Genomic DNA, 19,395 nt, shown 5'->3' with positions numbered 1-19,395 from the left:
CTTAGTTTCCTATGAACAATCCTCTAGTTTCGAATATACCTTGAGTTGTTATACATTGCTAGGCGACTGTGGGAATTGATGAGTGTGCGCGTCAGTCGAATAACACTTATTTAAATGTTGCACGTTGAGATGCAGTCAAAAAGTACATTTGGTGTTTTTTCTCCGAGTTAAGAGAGTCGTCTGATCGGTTAAGAAGGTAGGGAAATCAGTGGTGCGCGGACCTGCGGGTTTAACGATTGGTTGGCGCTGGATGACATCACTGACACTCCCGTATTCTTAGTCGCGCTAAACTCCTGGAAAGACATCGTACTCGCTCGCGCAGATGAGTCGCACATCTGGCGGATTCCAAAATCCGTCGAGTAAGGCGCATGCAAACGCGAGGCGTTTCATTAGCAGTCAGACGGAATGGCCATTGTTCCAATGAGCCTATCATCACTGGCGGGAAACGCAAGCATTTGAAGAGGGTGATGTGGAAAGCAAAGTACTCTTGATAACGATCTTGCAAAAATGAGGACAACACGTTTAACAACCACCAGGAAAAACACATTAGAGTGAAACCTTTGGAATTGTTTTCTTTTGTCCCGATTAGCGTCTTTAAAATCATGCAACATGAATGTAACTAATTTCACTGGAGCGGACGGACTTGCACCCTGGAACTTTAACGGTAAGTTTGACCTTTGGTGTTTTTCACACATTCAGTGGTAGTGCCTCTTGAACGTAAAGGTATAAAGGTCTGTGGTATAAAAGTATTTTTATATTTTTTGTACTGGCTTTCATGTCTAATTTACATATTTATGTCTTTAGAGCATCCCTTAAAATTCAGCCTAAATTATTTAAAGCATAATATTTAAATGTACACCATTACAATTCCTGAATTCTAGTCCAGCAGAGAAGGAAATCAGCCAATAGTCATTAAAAAAACTTCAACATTGGCTGTTCAATTTCATATATATTGACAAATGGCCCCTTTTCTTGAAAATTGCAAAATGCACAAACCTAGCCAGCCCAGTGCCCAGTAACAATATTACTACCAGCAAACTTGTTCCTGTTAAAACTGCAAAGTTTCTATACCTATGTGCATTTGGTAAATAAGGAATTACAAATGATATGATTTCAATTGCCATCTTATATATTCATGACAATGTGACCTAGATCTTGTGTAGTTTAATCCATAAGTCTGCTTGGTTTTTGTTCTTGTTTTTGTTTTGAGGTGGAGTTGTATTTTACATACCAACAACATAGGTTGATGTGTTATTCACTTTGGTTATTTCATTAAAAATGAAAATAAAATTTTACAGATTCTAAGGACTTCAAATAACTGACTTGTGTGGAAAAAGGTTCATGGAGCTTCTGTGATCTTTACCTCAATTAAGTTTTTCTATTTTTCTTTGTGTAAGGGAGCTCGTGCGTGCGTGTGTGTGTGTGTGTGTGTGTGTGTGTGTGTGTGTGTGTGTGCATGCGTGCATGCGTGTGTGTGTGTGTTTATGAAGTTCTAGATGGTCTTGAAAGCATAACAGATATTTTGAGTCACTTACCTTTATAAATAAAGGTTCATCCATGTTTAGAAAAATCTCTGAATAGACAAATTTAATCTTGCTAATGTTTTCTTAGGTTTATGCTTTATTTAGCTTGTGTAGCTTTATTTAGCTTTATTTAGTAGAGTAGTAGTACCTGGTGTCCCTGGAGGAGAATTGTAGGAAATTCAATGTCAGATTGAAATTGAACAGACAGATATTAATATTAATGTAAAGTAACAGTTTTGTCTCTCTCTTCTTGACTGAACGCACTGTTCTCTGGTTCATTTTCATGTCCATGTTAATATACAATAAATGCAAATATGATCACTAGGCCCTTTCAGAAGACAGAGCTAACTCCTACACAACCTGCTCTCTTACTGCTCCCTTTATTCTTAGAAAAGAACAAGTGAATTTAGTAATTTTTCTAAGGGGCTCAGACTTACTAGACAAGGCTTTCTCTGCCAATCCCCAGGTTTTGTTTGCTCTTTGGAGAATGACAGATTCATGTGGGTTGAGATAGGGAAGGGACAGGACAGAGGCTCTCTGGCTTCATTAACATACAGAGCTCAAGTATCTGCTCTGGTGCGTGTGTTTGCATCTGCTGGTCTCAGTCCAAGACATTATTCTAACGACCTTAATGAACTTCATCACAATAAACTTAGTCACAGGTGACTCAGCTCCCACACACACACACACACACAAAATAATGTCGGCATCTTCCTCACAGACCTGTTCTCTGTTGCTCCTCAGACATTTAGGTGTCTTCGGTATGCACTGCAGAATCATATTTGATAAAATCCCTTGCCATCTCTCTCACTTTTTCTCTCTTCCACTTTCTTTCTATGTCCCTCTCATTCTCTCTTTCTCACCTTTTTCCTCTCTTTCCAGTGTGTCTAATTGTTAACCCAGTTTTACTGAGCAAAGCACCTGTTTTATCCTGCCAACATGAGGCACAGATGAGCATGTACACACGCACACACACGCACACACGCATACGCACTCACACACGCATACACACGTATATGCACACACGCGTGCACACACACACACACCACACAGAATATATGCTCCAGAATCCTCTTTGGGACCCTTCCGGGTAAACCTTAATTGCATTAAATGAAACACTCATAGCAGCTGGAATGGCATGAATTGCTTAGCGTTTACAAACAAACCCTCTGCTGCTGGCAAGAAACCACTCATTCAGAGTGAGATGATCCCTGTCTGTTTCTACTTCCACTCTTTCTAGTAGAAACATTAAAACAGAGTATTACAGTAGTTTTTCTCAACCCAGTCCTGAGGGTTGCACCCAATAGCCCATATTGCTGCACTAACCCAGCTCATAGTAAACTTGTATCAGATAATCACTATTCTTAATGGCTTGGTTGAGGTGGGACAGATCAAAACTGTATTCTCTCTGTTGGAACTTATGGACTGGGTTCAAAATTGCTGTAATTGCCATAGTGAATACCTCAGTGCCACAGACAAGGAGCCTAGGCTTACTGTAGGAGAAATTACACAATCCATGCAGATACAAAGCAGGAAAGAAAAGGGCTTAAGATATAGGATAGACTAGGGAGAATGGGAGTGTTGATTGATTATTGTTAAGGGAATTATCTCCAGCAAATGAAGTCTATTCAAGGGCTCAGCCTTTATTACTGTTCACGCCAGGGAGCCTGTCTTTGCATATGGAATGACTCACTGGGCTCATGCAAGATTATTTGTAACAGTAACACAGAAACAGACCCCCCACCCCCACAACAGGTTTGTAAATCGGAGTTGTGAATAAACCGGAGGGGTAAGATAAACTGATAAACATTAACTTGGCAAAACAGGAGGTGCACTGATAGCACACACACACACAGTCATGCACTTGTAGAAAATGTGAAATACATAACCCATTAGCAAGTCTATGCATTTTTAAGGATTCTATGATTTAAATAAAATTTCTTTTTCAGGTCCCCTTTAATATTTTCTATCCTTACATATTCATATGGAGCAATCTTGTCTCCCCCACAAATAAACAGCCATGCTGAAGGTTGAGAGACAGAATAATCAATTTCCCAGAAAGGCCCTGAGGCTGATTTGTGGAGTCCAGGAGCACTCTCCTCCCAATCAGTGGTATGGTGTGGAGTCCAGGAGCACTCTCCTCCCAATCAGTGGTAAAGAGGCAGTGATTCACTGTTGGGCTCAGATATTTGTCAGTGGTGTCTATGATGGGTATGAAGAGGTAGGTAGAACCTCCCTGGTTTCACTGGCCCCCACAGTTTACAGTAGACAGTAGGCTTTCTGTTTTACAGTATACTGGACACACACACTACCAGTCCCCACTGGCCTGACAAGGGCAACAGATAAGAATTAACTTGGCAAAACAGGATGTTTACTGATATTTAGTACACTTACACATACATATAGCTCATTAGTAAGCATATGCATTCTTAGGTATTCCATAATTATTCCCCACATCGAAGGTTTTCAGTGCAGTGAATCAATTAAGTAATTCAGCCAACCCCAAGATCTAATGGTTCCACTCCAGACCAAACCTACATGTGGAATTAAAATTAAAATCAAAATCAACTCTCACTGGTACTCTAAGAATCTAATGCTTGGAAAGGGTGTCCTGTTGATTGTTTGTTTGTTTGTGTGTGTGTGTGTGTGTGTGTGTGTGTGTGTGTGTGTGTGCATGGCTTACTGACATATACCTTTCAGGGACTTGATGCCTATAGTGTTATTGAATAGCTTTTGATTATTATTGCATGTTTATTTATCACGTTGTAAGTAAACCTGTCAGGAGTGGTGGGCTGAATCGAGACACAGGTGGAACAGGTGGAATGAATCCAGACACGCACACGTGGATTGAATCCAGACTCATACAAGTAGACTGTAAATGTGAAATTCAGACACACACAAGTGGACTGAATCCAGACACATACAGGTGGACTGAATCCAGATACACATAGGTGGACTGAATCCAGACACACACAGGGGGACTGAATCCAGACATGATGAAACAGCCGGATCTCAGTGTAATGAACACTGCTGAATGCTGCTGTAACCCACAATGCTGTGTGCAGCAGGCATACACACAAACTCACACCTTTGTAGTGACTGTTGGAGAGAATTATAGTGATAATTTTTGGTGTAGGATGTTTTCTTTGATTTCCTGTATAATTAGATGGACTAAGCATATTAAAACTTACTGCATGCCGTTCACCAGAACACAGTAACCAAGCAACTATCGCACTCTGTCTATATTTGTGTGCAAGTCTCTCTTTTTCACTCACTCTCTCTCTCTCTTTCCTATCACCTTAACTGTAGTAACATAAGAATGTTGCCCTGGATCATAATAGTCAACTGCACAGTGGGTACAGATAGTTAAGACTTGTTTGTGTTTGTTTTTAATTTTTTTGTATATTTTATATTGGTACATTGCTGATGACTCTTGCTGTTAAGTGGCTATTGACGGAGATATAACTGGGTGACCCCCAATTAAAACACATATAGTGTGTGTGTGTGTGTGTGTGATCAGTGCAGATATACATGCTTACGCATGTGTAAGAATGCTACCTTAGATTTTTTGGTATTTGCAGTCCTTTGGGGAGAAGAAATTATAAGCTTATTTCAAATCTAACTAAATCTAAATATGTAGTTATGGCTGTGTTTGAACATGAATGTGTGTATATGAATATGCACTTATGTATGCGTGTGTGTGTGTGTGTGTGTGTGTGTGTGTGTGTGTGTGAAAGAGAGAAAGAGTGAGAGCAGCACATTGGAGCCAGTAATGAGGACATGCAATCAAAGGACGAGGCTGTAAAAATCTAGCAGGCATATTCATACCAACCTACCCGCACGCAAATGGCTCGGAAGTATATGTTCCAGGAGCCTTGTTAATAGAGAACAGCTCGAGCTAGTCACAGAATTCTGCCAGTGCTGACCCAAGAGACACCAGTGTGAGCTTGCTTCTTTAGGATAGTACTTCAAACAAAAGCAACACGGCAGCCTCTGCCGCACGCTCATCATCTGGTGAATGCGCACCCAGTTTCACAGTGCTTCACAGTGTTTGGCTGGCTCCTAATTAATTCTGCCTGGCTGCCTGTAGGCGAGTGCAGTTCCAGTGGAATTTGTGGTCTCTCACAGATGGTACAGCACTGCCTGTTGGTGAGTGGGTGTCAGGCGAGACCCAGCACACCTAAGGGGGGAGTCCCAGCTCACCCGAGGGGGTAGTCCCAGCACACGTGAGAACGAGTCCCAGCACACCTGCGAGATAGTGAAGGTGCTGCAGCTAGACTGTCCCAGTGTACTGCAGTACTCTTGGCCCAGCTTGAGCCCTTTTAAAACAAAATGCTCATGTTCTTCTGCTACCTGAGGGAGCTTGTGCATGTCCCTGAGCTATGGAATCTGTACACAGTGTGACTTAGAAGCAGTCAGGGAGAATGAGTTTGATTCAGTTATACTGGGAAGTTTATTGTTTCACATGTTAAATGTACTCTATAGGTAAAATTGGACTTAATTGAATGTGTGTGTCATAAGAGCGTTGTTAAAGATTGTTTGGGGTATGTTTGTGTGTGAAAGTGTACTTTTGGTGTGGGTGTAGTTCCTCTACAGACTGCAGTGTTCTCTAACCTCTCAGATTACCAAAGGCAAATGTGAGTGTCTGTATAAGGAAGAGAGAGAGAAGACAGAAAAAAAAGAAAAGAGGGTTTTGTGGGTATGTTTGGTCTTCTCCGTGTACACTTGGGGTTTCGTGTGCATTCGTCTCCTCCACATAGGTGTTAGTCTGCTGTATGTAACCAGCTGCTGCTGGACTTTGCATCCCAACACCCCTGAAGGAATCCAAGGAAGGAAATCAGTGACATCTAAGAGCCCCAATCTGCTAGCACAGCAAACCATCCCATCTCCCCCAGAGAAGAGACAGACTCTATCATAGCCCAGACGTCTAGGAAGCTCTGATCAACAGCCATGTGTGGCAGGATTCTCAATGACAGTCATTCAGATGCTGTTCTGACTTTAGCGACACACCCGCTTGGCACAAAGAGCTTTAAATAATTGGCACCAGTCTCAATATGTAAACACAGCTAGTTGCCATGCAGCACTGAGTGTGCCAAATGTAAACATTATTCATAGAGGGCAACAGTGAGTTGTGGACAAACATAAGGAGTGGGCGCAGTTAAACCTGCTGTTTCAGTGAGCTGCACCTTGTGAACCACATTTTCAATTGTCCCTCTTTCATGTTTTCTTCATAATCAGGCTTGAACAAGGTCAGTGTGAATACTGGCTTTAAAACAGGAGCAGATATCAAATAAATGTCTTTGTGAATCTTTATTCCAATATTGGTCGATTTATGTAGAAAAAAGCAAACCCAGGGAGGCGAATGGAAACAAGACAATGGCTAAGCTCGTGTACTGTGCCTGAATACCCTCTGCCCACAGTCACTCCTGCAGTCTGACCGCCAACACACCATCCGACCATAAGCTTCTTAAAAAAACTTCACCATCACCAGTGATACATACAACATATTTCATGAACCTTCAAATACCTTCTTCAGATTCTTTTCAACCTCTGCTCACAGAATAAGAAAGAAGTTCTCAGTGCCATTCTACTGTACACAGCACTTTAGTAGCTTTGCATTTACTTATTTGTCATTAACTATCTCTCATGAGAATAACACTGAAATCCATGGTAATTTCATTATTATCTCAAAGACTAAGAATTCTGCCCATCTCCCAAGTTCGTATTTCTGAACGGTATGGGAGGAATTAGGGGAAATTATGCTAATAGAAACTTAAACCTATTATCATATAATAAGGCATTGGATGAATACCTTATTAACTGACACTTTATAGTATGTTTACATGACATTTTTTCAGGCCTGTTTCTTACACCTTTTGCATGTGTTGTAGTGAAATCATGCTTGTCTCTCATGACTGCTAGAGTATGCAGCACTTACATCTTATTTACCCCTCAGTGCTGTTAAAAATGAAATGACCCAAGTTGGCTTCTAAATTGATGACACAGCTCCAAAACCTAAAATTAGAACAGTGAACCAGTGAAACTCTATCAGTTAATACAGCCTTTTAAAAAATAAAAGTGTTTGGTGCAGACATTTTTTATTGCTCTTAAGTAGTTTGGTTGGAATCATTTACTGCTTTAATAACAACTTTATGCTTCTCAGCTAAATAGCTTCAGGAATAAACAACTGCAAAATAGAAAACAGCATTAAATACTCCCTCAATAGTAAGTCTGAGGTCTATTCTTGGAGTTATTTACAAATAATTTACAGTATTACAAAAAGTTCAGAATGCAAACAGAAATGAGCTATTATCCAATGATCACCCCAGTCCCCTCACAGTCCTCACCCCAGTCACCCCATTCATCTCACCCCACTCACCCCACACACTTCACCCCGATCACCCGACATACCTCACCCCAGTCTGCCTGCCAGTGCCCACCTGCAGTCAACACAGCATTTCGAGTCACTGCAGGCATGGCAGGGTTCACATGCTAAAAAAAGCATCACTGTTGCACAATTGTGAAGTCTGTCCTATGCTAATGACTGTGTGCTTCAAGGGATGATGCTGAAAGAAATGGAGGTGAAGGATCTGCTTTGAATGATATGATACAGGGAATGTCTGTTTAGTGTCAGGGAACAGATTTAAAAAGAGTTTGATGCTCATTACAGTATAAATATAATGAGAAAAAAAAATTGAAATTGTGCCTTTGTTTCACATAATTTTATTTCTAGGTTAAATTAAATAAAAAGTACAATCTATTGCTGAGGAATAATTCAAATTTCTGTTATGAATACAATAAAAATGAGGTCACCTACACTAAAGTAACTTGACTGGAGGTTCTCAAAATATCTGTTTAGTCTAATTCAATTATGAACTAAAATGAAGTTAAGACTGAATAGTGCAAGGTTCATCATGTCAATTCATATATGAAAATGAACAGAAGGATAAGCTAACAGCAGTTCCTAACTTCAGTATCTTTTACTCTGCCTGTGTGTGTGTGTGTGTGTGTGTGTGTGTGTGTGTGTGTGTGTGTGTGTGTGTGTGTGTAAGTGGTCTGGTCTCAGTGTGTCACTAACAAGCATCAGGCATTGAAATACGGGCATCTGCCGCTAATTGGATATGTAGTCGCTACTGAGACGCATTTCCTCCTGTCACAAGCTAATGACAAAGTGTCCCAATAAAATCAGAGCCCGAACAGGGGCAGGACTGGAGCCATTGATTTAACAGTAGCAGCAATGGTGTTGCCTTAATGCAGAGAAAATATATACATGCAATATATGGGACAGTGCAGAAACACTGAGACTGCTACTTATCAACAAGTAATAACAATTAATGTAATGAAGATGCATTTTTTTTTCTGGGATATATAGTATACCAATAAGATATTTATTTAAAATCAAATTTGCATAAAACATAATGTCCATGTTTTGTTCATATCTACTGATATGAAAAAAAAAATCTTGACTTAACCTGTCATTTGTTAAGAGAGCCTTTTCAGGAGCACTAACTAGTGGTGGGGAACCAGAGTAGTGCAGTGTAGTTATCAAATAGTGACAAGAAAAAAATAACAGTAAGACTTCATGGAAATATAATGCTAAATGTTGTGTAATTTGTCATATAATTGTGTACTGTCAGACTGAGTGTTATGTGTAATGGACTCCCATCCTGGTTGTATTCTTAGAGGCCCTTAGCCACGCACAGCAAATGGCACAGTTAGCCAACTCGGACTCACAGGGGGTAAACTATTTATTTTTATCAAAATATGCATGCTGTGTAGTATGTTGTATATGTATATACATGGTGCATAGTAATGGTTCTCTAGAAAAGTTTTATTTGGGTTAGTTAAATATGATGTATGTTTATTGAAATTTAATGCAAATTTATTGTAGTCTAGTGTAAATGCTTAGGTTAACATAAGAGGAAGCTTATACTTGTATTCTGTGGTAGCTGAGAAGGATAAAGCAGTAGGTTGAATTCCTAAACTGGATGCTTCATAAACTAGACATTTAATTTTTGTAATTTATTTTATTTTTCATATCTTGTATTGGGAATTGAGTTTTAAGGTCATGCCAAAGTTCCCACCCATTTTATTCCACTAGTATAATGGGAAAAACTCATTAGACAAATCTGACAAATGTTTAAAAGTAGCATATTAATGAGCTGATCCAGCCTTATCTATGGGCACTGAGGTGAGATGAAATGATCCCCCTTCCACAATCTGTCACGAGTGGGTTCAAAGCTCGAACTCCCCCACAGCCCATAAATGTCACTATGGGCTCAAAGAGTATGCTCGCTGTCATACTCTATTATCCCACACTAACCAGACTTTTGAAGTGGGGAAAACCCCTCAAACAAACAACAAGCAAGGTGCTCAGAGACAGTATGGCCACTCCATTTGAAGGCTGAGCTGCAGAGGTAATAATGGATAATGTTCTGTTTGCACTGAAGCCACAGGAGCTGGGAGTGCTGGCTGCATAGACTGATGGACAGTAATAACTGTAGTTGGCTCACCTAGATGGCTAGAGGTCAGTGTGAGCTATTTTGGTAAATATACAGTGCAAAACAGGGAATATATATATATTACATAGCTGTAAAGAGAGGATTAACTCTTGCAAGGCAACATGGTAGATGACTAAGGCAGAGGAGTTGTCTTATATAATCAGAATGAATGCGGATGATAATAATCTCTCGGAGAAGATCACATGTGGTCAACCTTAGCCTTACTACCTCTACAATATACATTTTGCTCCCAATAGTCCAACTATCATTTGGCAACAGCATGCTATCTATTGTGTCATATATTGCTCTACTTTTGTGTATGAATGCAAACCTGGCACTGTGTGTATTTCTTGCTGCTGTCAGCACATACGCTGACTATAGGAAAGCTGAACTGGTGCTCCCGAGGCACAGGAGATCGGTAGCTGCAACACTGCCCGATCTGCCCTGCACAATCAGCCTTCCTCCACTGTCTGTAAAGCCCTCTAAGGTTGCTATTGTGTTTGCATTGCAGTTGAAAATCTGTCATTAAGGCAAATATTTTATACATAAACACTGCCATTGGCCAGTAAATTCACTATTATTAACCTCTGAATATTATCATGAGTATTAGATAATGCTAGATTCCAGTTACAAAATGTACTGAGCTTTATTTCTCTAAAGACCAAATGCCTCTGATTGTCAATGGAAAATGTTTTATAAATAAGTTGCCATAATCACATTTAAGAATAGGAGTAAGTTAAAGAGAATAAGAAGGAATGTAATATGTATAGAAACCGCATCAAGAAACAGAAAATGATTTATATAACTACTTAGGCTTAGTTCCATAGTATTTATAGAAATACTTAGGCTTAGTTCCACAGTATTTATATAAACACTTAGGTTTAGTTCCAAAATATTGATATAAACACTTAGGGTTAGTTCCACAATATTTATATAAATGCTTAGGCTTAGTTCCACAGTATTTATATAAACACTTAGGTTTAGTTCCACATAATCCTTCCCCCTTCTGTTCCATTTCTGTTGGATATTTAATTCACAACTTCACAAATTCACAACTGAGTAATTGCAGATTCAGATTTGATAAGGAGTCAAGATTACCAGTAGCCAGATCCATTAAGCAGCAGAAAGACTGAAACCCAAGCATAAAACTAGATAAAGGAGGTGTAATCATTGTGTTTGCCAGGAGTCTGTCAGAGATGATTCAAAAAGAACAGGCTGGATATAAAGCAAGGGATGATTCAGGTGCATGCTGATGGTCTATGAAGTAGTTTAGCAGAGAAGAAAGGAGCACAAGGAAGACATCATTCAATTTCATGTAGGCTTAGTGATTTTTCACTTTGAGGTTAGCTGTGGTGTTCTCTGACAGACTTGCTTTTACATGTTGTCCTTCATGTACTGAAATCATGGGTGTAGGTGATTAAATCTGCTTTTATGTAACCCCTGTAATGGGGCTCGTAATTTAGTTTATTACCACAAGAGGGCAACCTTCAAAAGAAATCCTTTGCCTTTAGTAAGTCTAGGCTACAAACAAGTAGTCGTCAGGCTGTTTCCTTTGTGGATGCTCTGCTGTTAACACTGCAGAATATTTCATGTAAGACCCTGAAGAAACTCTGAATTTTAGTCAGTTATAGACTGTCACTTTTCCTGTCAACAGGTCATATTGGTCTATAGATGTTCTATGAGCAAAGGTATAGGCATTTAAAAATACATGTGCATAGAATCCAAATGTAGCTAATAATAGATTTGACTGATAGACTTGTTCCTGAATTACAGTGTTGAGATTTCATCTATTCTTAAAAACATTAACCAACTGTGTATTCATAATGACGAAACCCACTGAAATGCAGCTCAGTCACACAAACAGCAAGACTCCCAATATTTTACAAACATCTTAACCAAGACACTACTAACAGTTAAAATGCAATAGATGTTATGTTTATTGAATGTGAATACTGTTCTGTTTTAGTCATGTAGACAGAGTCTTGACTGCCACACTGTGTGTGGCTAGCCCTGACTGTTTGTTTTGTCTTAGCACTGGGGTCCAATAACAAATGTGGCCTATAGGATACTGCTCTAATATTCCAGGATTTAATTGTCCCCCAGAAACCTACATAAAAGGAGACTCTTGTAGCCCTTTTTATTAATCTAGAGAATATTATTAATTAATTGTTCACCAGAGATTAACAATACTAAGATGTTACTTTATGTGAGCCTTCGGTGTTCTTATTTCTTAGTCCTACTGTGCTCATCAGTGAACATTCAGATCATCTCAAGGTCTGAACAAGACAAGACAGTCAAATGTTACTTTGGTAATGTGCATTCAGTACCACATTACAATCTCTGATAACATGCATGGAACAGGTTTGCACTAATATTTTTATTAATGATAATACTAGAAATCTGAGATGCTGAAATATGCTTACCTTTCATAATTTTAGTTTGTGCCTGTCTGTTTCAGGCTCATTGAGCAATGTGTCAACTGATGCTACCGTCAGCTGTGACAGAGGCAGCGGCAATGGCTCGTGTACAGTTGCTGAGGCGACTGGGAGCCCATATAAGACGGTGGAGATGGTCTTCATTGCCTTGGTTACTGGATCCCTCAGCTTTGTCACCGTGGTGGGAAACATTCTGGTCATGGTGTCAATCAAAGTCAACAGACACCTGCAGACCGTCAACAACTACTTCCTTTTCAGCTTGGCATGTGCTGACCTCATCATTGGTGTGTTCTCCATGAATCTCTATACCGTATATATCATAAAGGGCAAATGGCCACTGGGCCCTGTAGTGTGCGACCTTTGGTTGGCTCTGGACTATGTGGTCAGCAATGCCTCAGTCATGAATCTGCTGATCATAAGCTTTGACCGCTACTTTTGTGTGACCAAGCCGCTGACCTACCCTACACGTCGCACCACCAAGATGGCTGGCCTAATGATTGCCTCAGCCTGGATCCTCTCCTTCATCCTGTGGGCTCCTGCCATCCTCTTCTGGCAGTTCATTGTGGGCGAGCGCACCGTGGAGCCTGGAGAATGTTATATTCAGTTTCTTTCTAACCCAGTAGTCACGTTTGGAACAGCAATCGCCGCCTTCTACCTTCCTGTAGTCATCATGACAGTGCTGTATGTTCACATCTCACTGGCCAGCCGAAGCCGTGTGGCCAAGCAGAAGCCTGAGGCCAAGAAGGAGAAGAAGGGCCTGAAGAGCCATATCCTCAAGCAGAACAACAACCATCAGTCCCCGCCCAAGCCCAGCCTGGACGCAGGCAGCGCCGTTGATACACTGAAGAATGGAAAGTTGGACGAGTCGATGGTGTCCACTAAAGCTGACTCCAGTATACAGCCTGAGGAGAAGGAGAGCTCCAATGACTCCAGCACAGCCAGCATCGCACCCAAAGAGCCCAAGGAGAGGGCTAACAGCAAGGTCGTTTCTGAGAAGGGCCTTGCCCCTGCCCCAGCCCCAGTGACCAAGCTCAACCCAGCCTCCAAATGGTCCAAGATCAAGATCGTCACCAAGCAGGCAGGAGACGAGTGCATCACCGCTATCGAAATCGTCCCACCAGAGAGTGGTACAGAGGGCCGTTCCATCCCTATCAACCGGCCACGCACGGTGGCCCGCAAGTTTGCCAGCATCGCCCGCAGTCAGGTCAAGAGGAAACGTCAGATGGCGGCACGTGAGAAAAAAGTGACAAAGACAATCTTTGCCATCCTCCTGGCCTTCATCATCACGTGGACGCCATACAATGTGATGGTCCTCATCAGCACATTTTGCCAGTCCTGCGTGCCTGACACTGTATGGGCCATTGGTTACTGGCTCTGCTATGTCAACAGCACCATAAATCCAGCTTGCTATGCGCTTTGCAATGCCACCTTCAAAAAGACCTTTAAGAACCTTCTCATGTGCCAGTACAAGAACATTGGAACTAGGTGAGCTAGAGATCCACTAGAGCTTGGGATTGGGCTTTAAGTAGAGTCTAGCATATCTCTGATGCACTGGAATGTATCTTTCAAAACCTCATGGGGCTTTAAACCTCCTTGTTGGGAAAGGCATTGTGTCATTAAGAAACAATAAGGAACTCTGAAGAAAAAACTGGAAAGCTGCAGAGTGCACTTGGTGACATGAACATCAGACAGTGGATTGGTCTTTACAGTTATTCTGCTGCTGACAAACATCTCTTTGACAAACAGATCTCTATGTGAAATATTGTTTAATGCTCTGCCAGTCCAATTAGCAGATCTTATGATTTGCTTATATATAGTTGCTTATTAGATTCAATAAGTCTCATCATCTTCAATAGGTTGGGAAAGAGAAATTGTTTTTTCTCCAAACTATAGAACCCAGACAAATAGAATGATATGGTATGGCTACTATTTTGATTTTCCATGTATACCACATAAACAGGCATCTTAGTTTAATTTTCAGGGTTGCATTTCCCAAAAGCTTCATTACACTAAGAAATTTGTTAACTTAATCTTAAGAAGGGTAGTTAATTAGCAAGTGTTTCCTGAAACCCTTCTTAATTAAAGTACTGCATAAACTCGCTCATAACAACTAACACAACTCATTCTTTATTCATAGTGCTTCTTTATTTAGATTTTGCCTGCAGTTCTGCACCAAAAAAGCCAAACTCTGCTAAAAAGGAACAATGAACTTCTATGCATGAAATCTGAAAAATAATAATAATAATAATAATAATAATAATAATAATAATAATAATAATAATAATAACATTTAGGCTGTTTAGGCTGTTTAGTGTGTCATCCCATGTCTTATTTTTACTTCATTTTAAAATATGAATGTCAGGAAAAATTATCGTATTTCCATCTCATTTACTGGAACCCATGCTGGGAGATCCTTGATACAGAGTAGTAGAGATGGTTTTAATGACAGGATGGCATTTTCACATTACTATCCGAATAGCTTATAGCAGTGCAGGTTGAAAACCATGTGTAAGAACCTAGTTACACATCCAGCTACAACTATACTCATACTCACAGCATATAGCTCTCAAGCCACCATTTGCAAAGTTAAGCTTTAAAAATAGCACTTCAAATAAATGGGTGTGAACATATTTGAAATGGATTTGAAAGAACTGTTACTGTTAATTTAGAAGAAAAATGGCATAAAATGCATACACAAATTATTCTGCATTTGCATATTTACATCAAGAGGCAAAGATCGGTTTGGCTTTGTCTTTTTCATATGTGTCCATCCAAAGAAGGTGACTGGCTACTCATTAGTAAGCAGTGTCTAAATGGGAAACCCATAAATAAATCAGTATAGCAGTGTGGTTTAACAGGGCAGGATGACAGGTGCACATGCACCCCTCATTCACTTTTCATGCCTATAATTAAGATAAACATTATTATCTCCCTTTATGAAATTGAACAAAACCTATAGATTTTCCAAGGAAATGACCAGTATCAAATGTGTTTATAGTATAATTATTTCCAAAATAACAAAGACAAAATCTCCACAAAGTTTGAAGATATTTTGCTTATGCACTGATGAAACAAGAAAAAAACAATATGACAAGGTCAAAATTATTAGCCCTCTGATCATTACTAATCAATAGGATAACCTTTCTGACTCACAACTGACAGCAATCTTATGCTGGAGTTCCTAAAACTAGGTTAGTAAATGTCTCTTGCAGGATCTTAGTCCATTCCTCCATCGAATAGTTAGGAATATTTGATTAATTTCAAGCATGGACCTTAATCTTGATCTCCTGTTATAGATTCTCAATAGGATCTTGGCATTAAGAGAGCTTGATTTTGAATGTGTACTTCAGGGTCATTGTCTTGGTGGAAGACTCAAAGGCAACCTAAAGACAGACTGGCTGGAGATTTCTTCTCATTATCCTTTAAAGTATCAACATAATCTTTCTTAATGATCCCATACATATGAACAAGGTTCATGCCCGAAGGCATTTTTAGTGCTGAACTTTCACCGTTCCATCTCCAAACAAAAACAGCATCCATGTGCCTGAAAAGCATTTGTTTAGTCTCATCAGGCCAATGGAAAGATGTCCAAGACTCATCCCCATGTTTTGAATGGTCACAGGTAAAATTCAGTGTTGCTTGGATGTGCCACTGAGTAAGCAATTGAGTTTTCCTTGGGCAATGATCTTGATGCCCACTATGATGACCTCAAAGCCCACCATGATGAAGAACACTTATTACAATCTTTCTTGAAACATCATGTTCGTAAGAGAACAGTTCAGCAACAGTCATCTTGACAGAGACCTGGGGATTCTTGTTGACATATTTGACTCATCATCTTTAATAATCTTTGATATCCTGCACTTGTGACCACACCCAGGTTTGTTTCTAACAGTATGGTTCTCCTTATTGCGATGATGTAATATACAGCAGCTCTGGACACCAAGAAATATTTGAAAATGACAGTATAGATGTCCCCCTTAAGATGAGCATCCACTACCTTTTTCTGCAATCCAGACTTAGTTCTTTGCTCTTTTGAATGATGAAATTACTTCTTATAAAAACCTTTTCATTGATTACATTAATGTTTTATTGGACAGAACTTTAGAAAGATTTTTCTATTTGGGGGGCTAATGATTTTGAATTTAACTGTCAGTCACAGATATAATAGAAATCTTTGAGACATTTCACATGCATGTACCCAGTCTCACAGACTGCTTAACAGCATTTGCTCCAACACCCTACTGAGGGTGCAGAAATTCAAACTGAGGGTGTAATGCTTTTGCATACCCGTAGAACTGGACCTGTGTTGGTTTTTTTCCCCTCATTTTTACATTATACTAGCTGACTGATTGACTAAGGGATTTTCTGTGCGCATCCATAAGTATGACAAATACTCCCTTTTTTCCCCACTGTTTGCTGGTTTTAATGGTTGTGCAGTAGTACAAAATTAATTTGATTTGTAATCACATGTGAATATAAATTAATTTGATTTCTAATCATGTGCATATAAAGTTTTCTTTTATGGCAGCTTGGAACATGACTCAACTAATTACAAATCTGTATAATTTGCTTTTTATAATTTTGCTTTTTAGAAGGTATAAACATTTTTCTCGGTGTAACTGTGAAGACATATTGTATATTAGACAGCGAAATTGATCGATCAGTTTTTGACTAACATTTCTCACCCCCAAGTGGCCTAGGGGTGGAGTAAAATAAGAAGTACTTTAAACTCATTTGCTAATTTTGCATTACAAAGGCCTTTGGTAAACACCCCCAGAACTCATTCATTTCTTTCTCTCATAATTCGTTAGTTTGTTTGTTATTGGCTAAGACTGATCGTGTTTGGGAAACACACCCCAGAGCAGCACTATCTTAACCATTGCACAAGGTCTGTGAGAGTTTAGAGGCTGGTTTTACTTGATTCACACTGCTAGAAAGAAGCTCTCCAAAATTAAGATGGAATATTGTGCATATGCTCAAAGGTTGACCTCCTTTAATCCATCAAGATCCTTGGCATTGTAGGTCTTCCAGACAACCTCACTAATATTAAGAACAAAAGCAGTGTCCATCTCCTGGTGACTAAGACAACTGTCATAATGTTCATAAGGTTCATAAAGTTTGCACTATGGGACGCTGATGAGACGAGGCAGTGGCTCCTCTCACTGGAGGAGCTGTCCACCTGTAGTGGGCACTTCTGTAGAACAAACTCATGTCAACATTAACTAGAGTGAGGTATATATTTGGTTCTGAAAGTGTAAATAGTGTATAACATGCTGAATATATGATTCTCAAAAGTCCTTCCTGCACTTCATGTGTGGATGTTTCTATTTCTTTAGTGCTTAATTGTTGATCTGTATGTAGTTTATGAGATGTATTGATGTCTGTAAGCAAATGTATTCAATAGTTTCTAATTTGTGATAAAACCAAGAGAAATCGGGGCTATACAGGAGGCATTGTATATTTCTTCAGATCATTGTAAGACACAGACCACATAGGGGTGTCTAGAATGTTGAAAAAATTGGGAAAGATCTGTTTTTCTATTTGAACCAAAGTACCTGGGGCATGCTCGCGAGCCGAATGCTCATGTGAAAAGGAGACCTTCCTTCATAAAATTTATCATAGTGCATTTTCCTGTCATTCGAAAATCTTTTTTTTTTATTTTCAAATGGGATTTTTGTTTATGCTAGTGAGTGAAGTTGCCAATCTGAATGTAATTTCTCTAACTGATAGCTCAGTGCCCCAGCCTCTCTTATGGTGGAGGCTTGGATTCCTGGACTGATGTTGCGCAAAGAATATTCATCATAAATATGGACTCTCGTGCAGAAAGCATGTCAAAAACCAGTTTTCCTTTTGTTCAGTTTGCATCTGGCCTTTTTCCAACGAGATTATTACACAGATTCTAACCCTTTGCTACAAAATGGGGTGGTCCCCTGATGAATGACACTATCTTTTATCAGACATTTGTCTCTATGATTAATCATGCCCGAGAGCAAATGGGTTCGTCAAACCTCATGTCTGCGTTAGTGGAGCATGTTTAAATTGTAAATGGGTCTATGGCCAGTAAGTAGTCATTTCGCTGCAGGATAGATAATGGTCCTCTATTCCTATGAGAAAATTGAAAGTATTCATATTTAGTAATTATGGACTATCAACAGAAAAGGCTCCCCAAGTCATTCTAAAACTGTGTACAAATGATTGTATGGGGTTTTTCTAATGAATAAAACTTAATAAAGATCCTGTTCCTACAGAGCAATTATGGTAATCAGGTCTTTGTATCATGATACAAACTCATCTGTACATAGATATGATCAACGGACTATAAAATGGTTAAACAGATATTTCTTTTATTTTAGTGGACTCTAAAATTGTTAAATTATTTATCATGATGAACATTGTTAATGCAGTGTAGCTATATAGTACAAATAATGGATGTGTTTGCTTTTACAATGGTTGTCAATGCTTGTGTTTGCTTTTGCAACATTTTCTGTCATTTCCATAAATTTGACTGCTAGTTCACAGTTTTCTATCATTGACACATTTCTCCTAAGAGATCAACCTGAAATGATGAATAGGTCACAGTCTTTTCAGCGCTCAAATGTCTGAACTGTGTTAGAGACAGAGACAAAGAATGAGGGAGAGTAAGCTAGAATGAATGAGAGGAAATTATATTCTCAAATACACCACCACAGCTACACCCAAATGAAGCACTGCTCGAGGAGTTACACATGCAAACACTTTATATATACAAAAAGAATGTCTTTACTTACTTACTCTCTCTCTCTCTCTCTCTCTCTCTCTCTCTCTCTCTCTCTCTCTCTCTCTCTCTCTCTCTCTCTCTCTCTCTCTCTCACACACACACACACACACACAGAGACAGGTTTCCTTGGAAGCTGGTGAATCCGTGTAATTTATAATCTGTCAGTGCAGCCCGGC

General features: G+C 39.5%; 1 protein-coding gene across 1 annotated transcript; it reads left to right on the top strand.

The window, feature by feature from the left end:
* The first annotated feature begins 334 nt into the window (after nucleotides 1-334).
* chrm4a (cholinergic receptor, muscarinic 4a) lies at nucleotides 335-19,375 on the top strand. Its single transcript, XM_027023198.3, has 2 exons — nucleotides 335-664; nucleotides 12,483-19,375. The coding sequence occupies exons 1-2, from the start codon at nucleotides 610-612 to the stop codon at nucleotides 13,946-13,948; spliced, it is 1,521 nt and encodes a 506-aa protein (XP_026878999.1). The 5' UTR covers nucleotides 335-609; the 3' UTR covers nucleotides 13,949-19,375.
* The last annotated feature ends 20 nt before the right edge of the window (nucleotides 19,376-19,395 follow it).

This window comes from Electrophorus electricus, chromosome 23, assembly GCF_041902795.1.
Source record: "Electrophorus electricus isolate QZ-2024a chromosome 23, ASM4190279v1, whole genome shotgun sequence".
Lineage (NCBI taxonomy): Eukaryota > Metazoa > Chordata > Actinopteri > Gymnotiformes > Gymnotidae > Electrophorus > Electrophorus electricus.
Note: the sequence above shows the minus strand (reverse complement) of the source record. Positions and strands in the feature narration are given on the sequence as shown.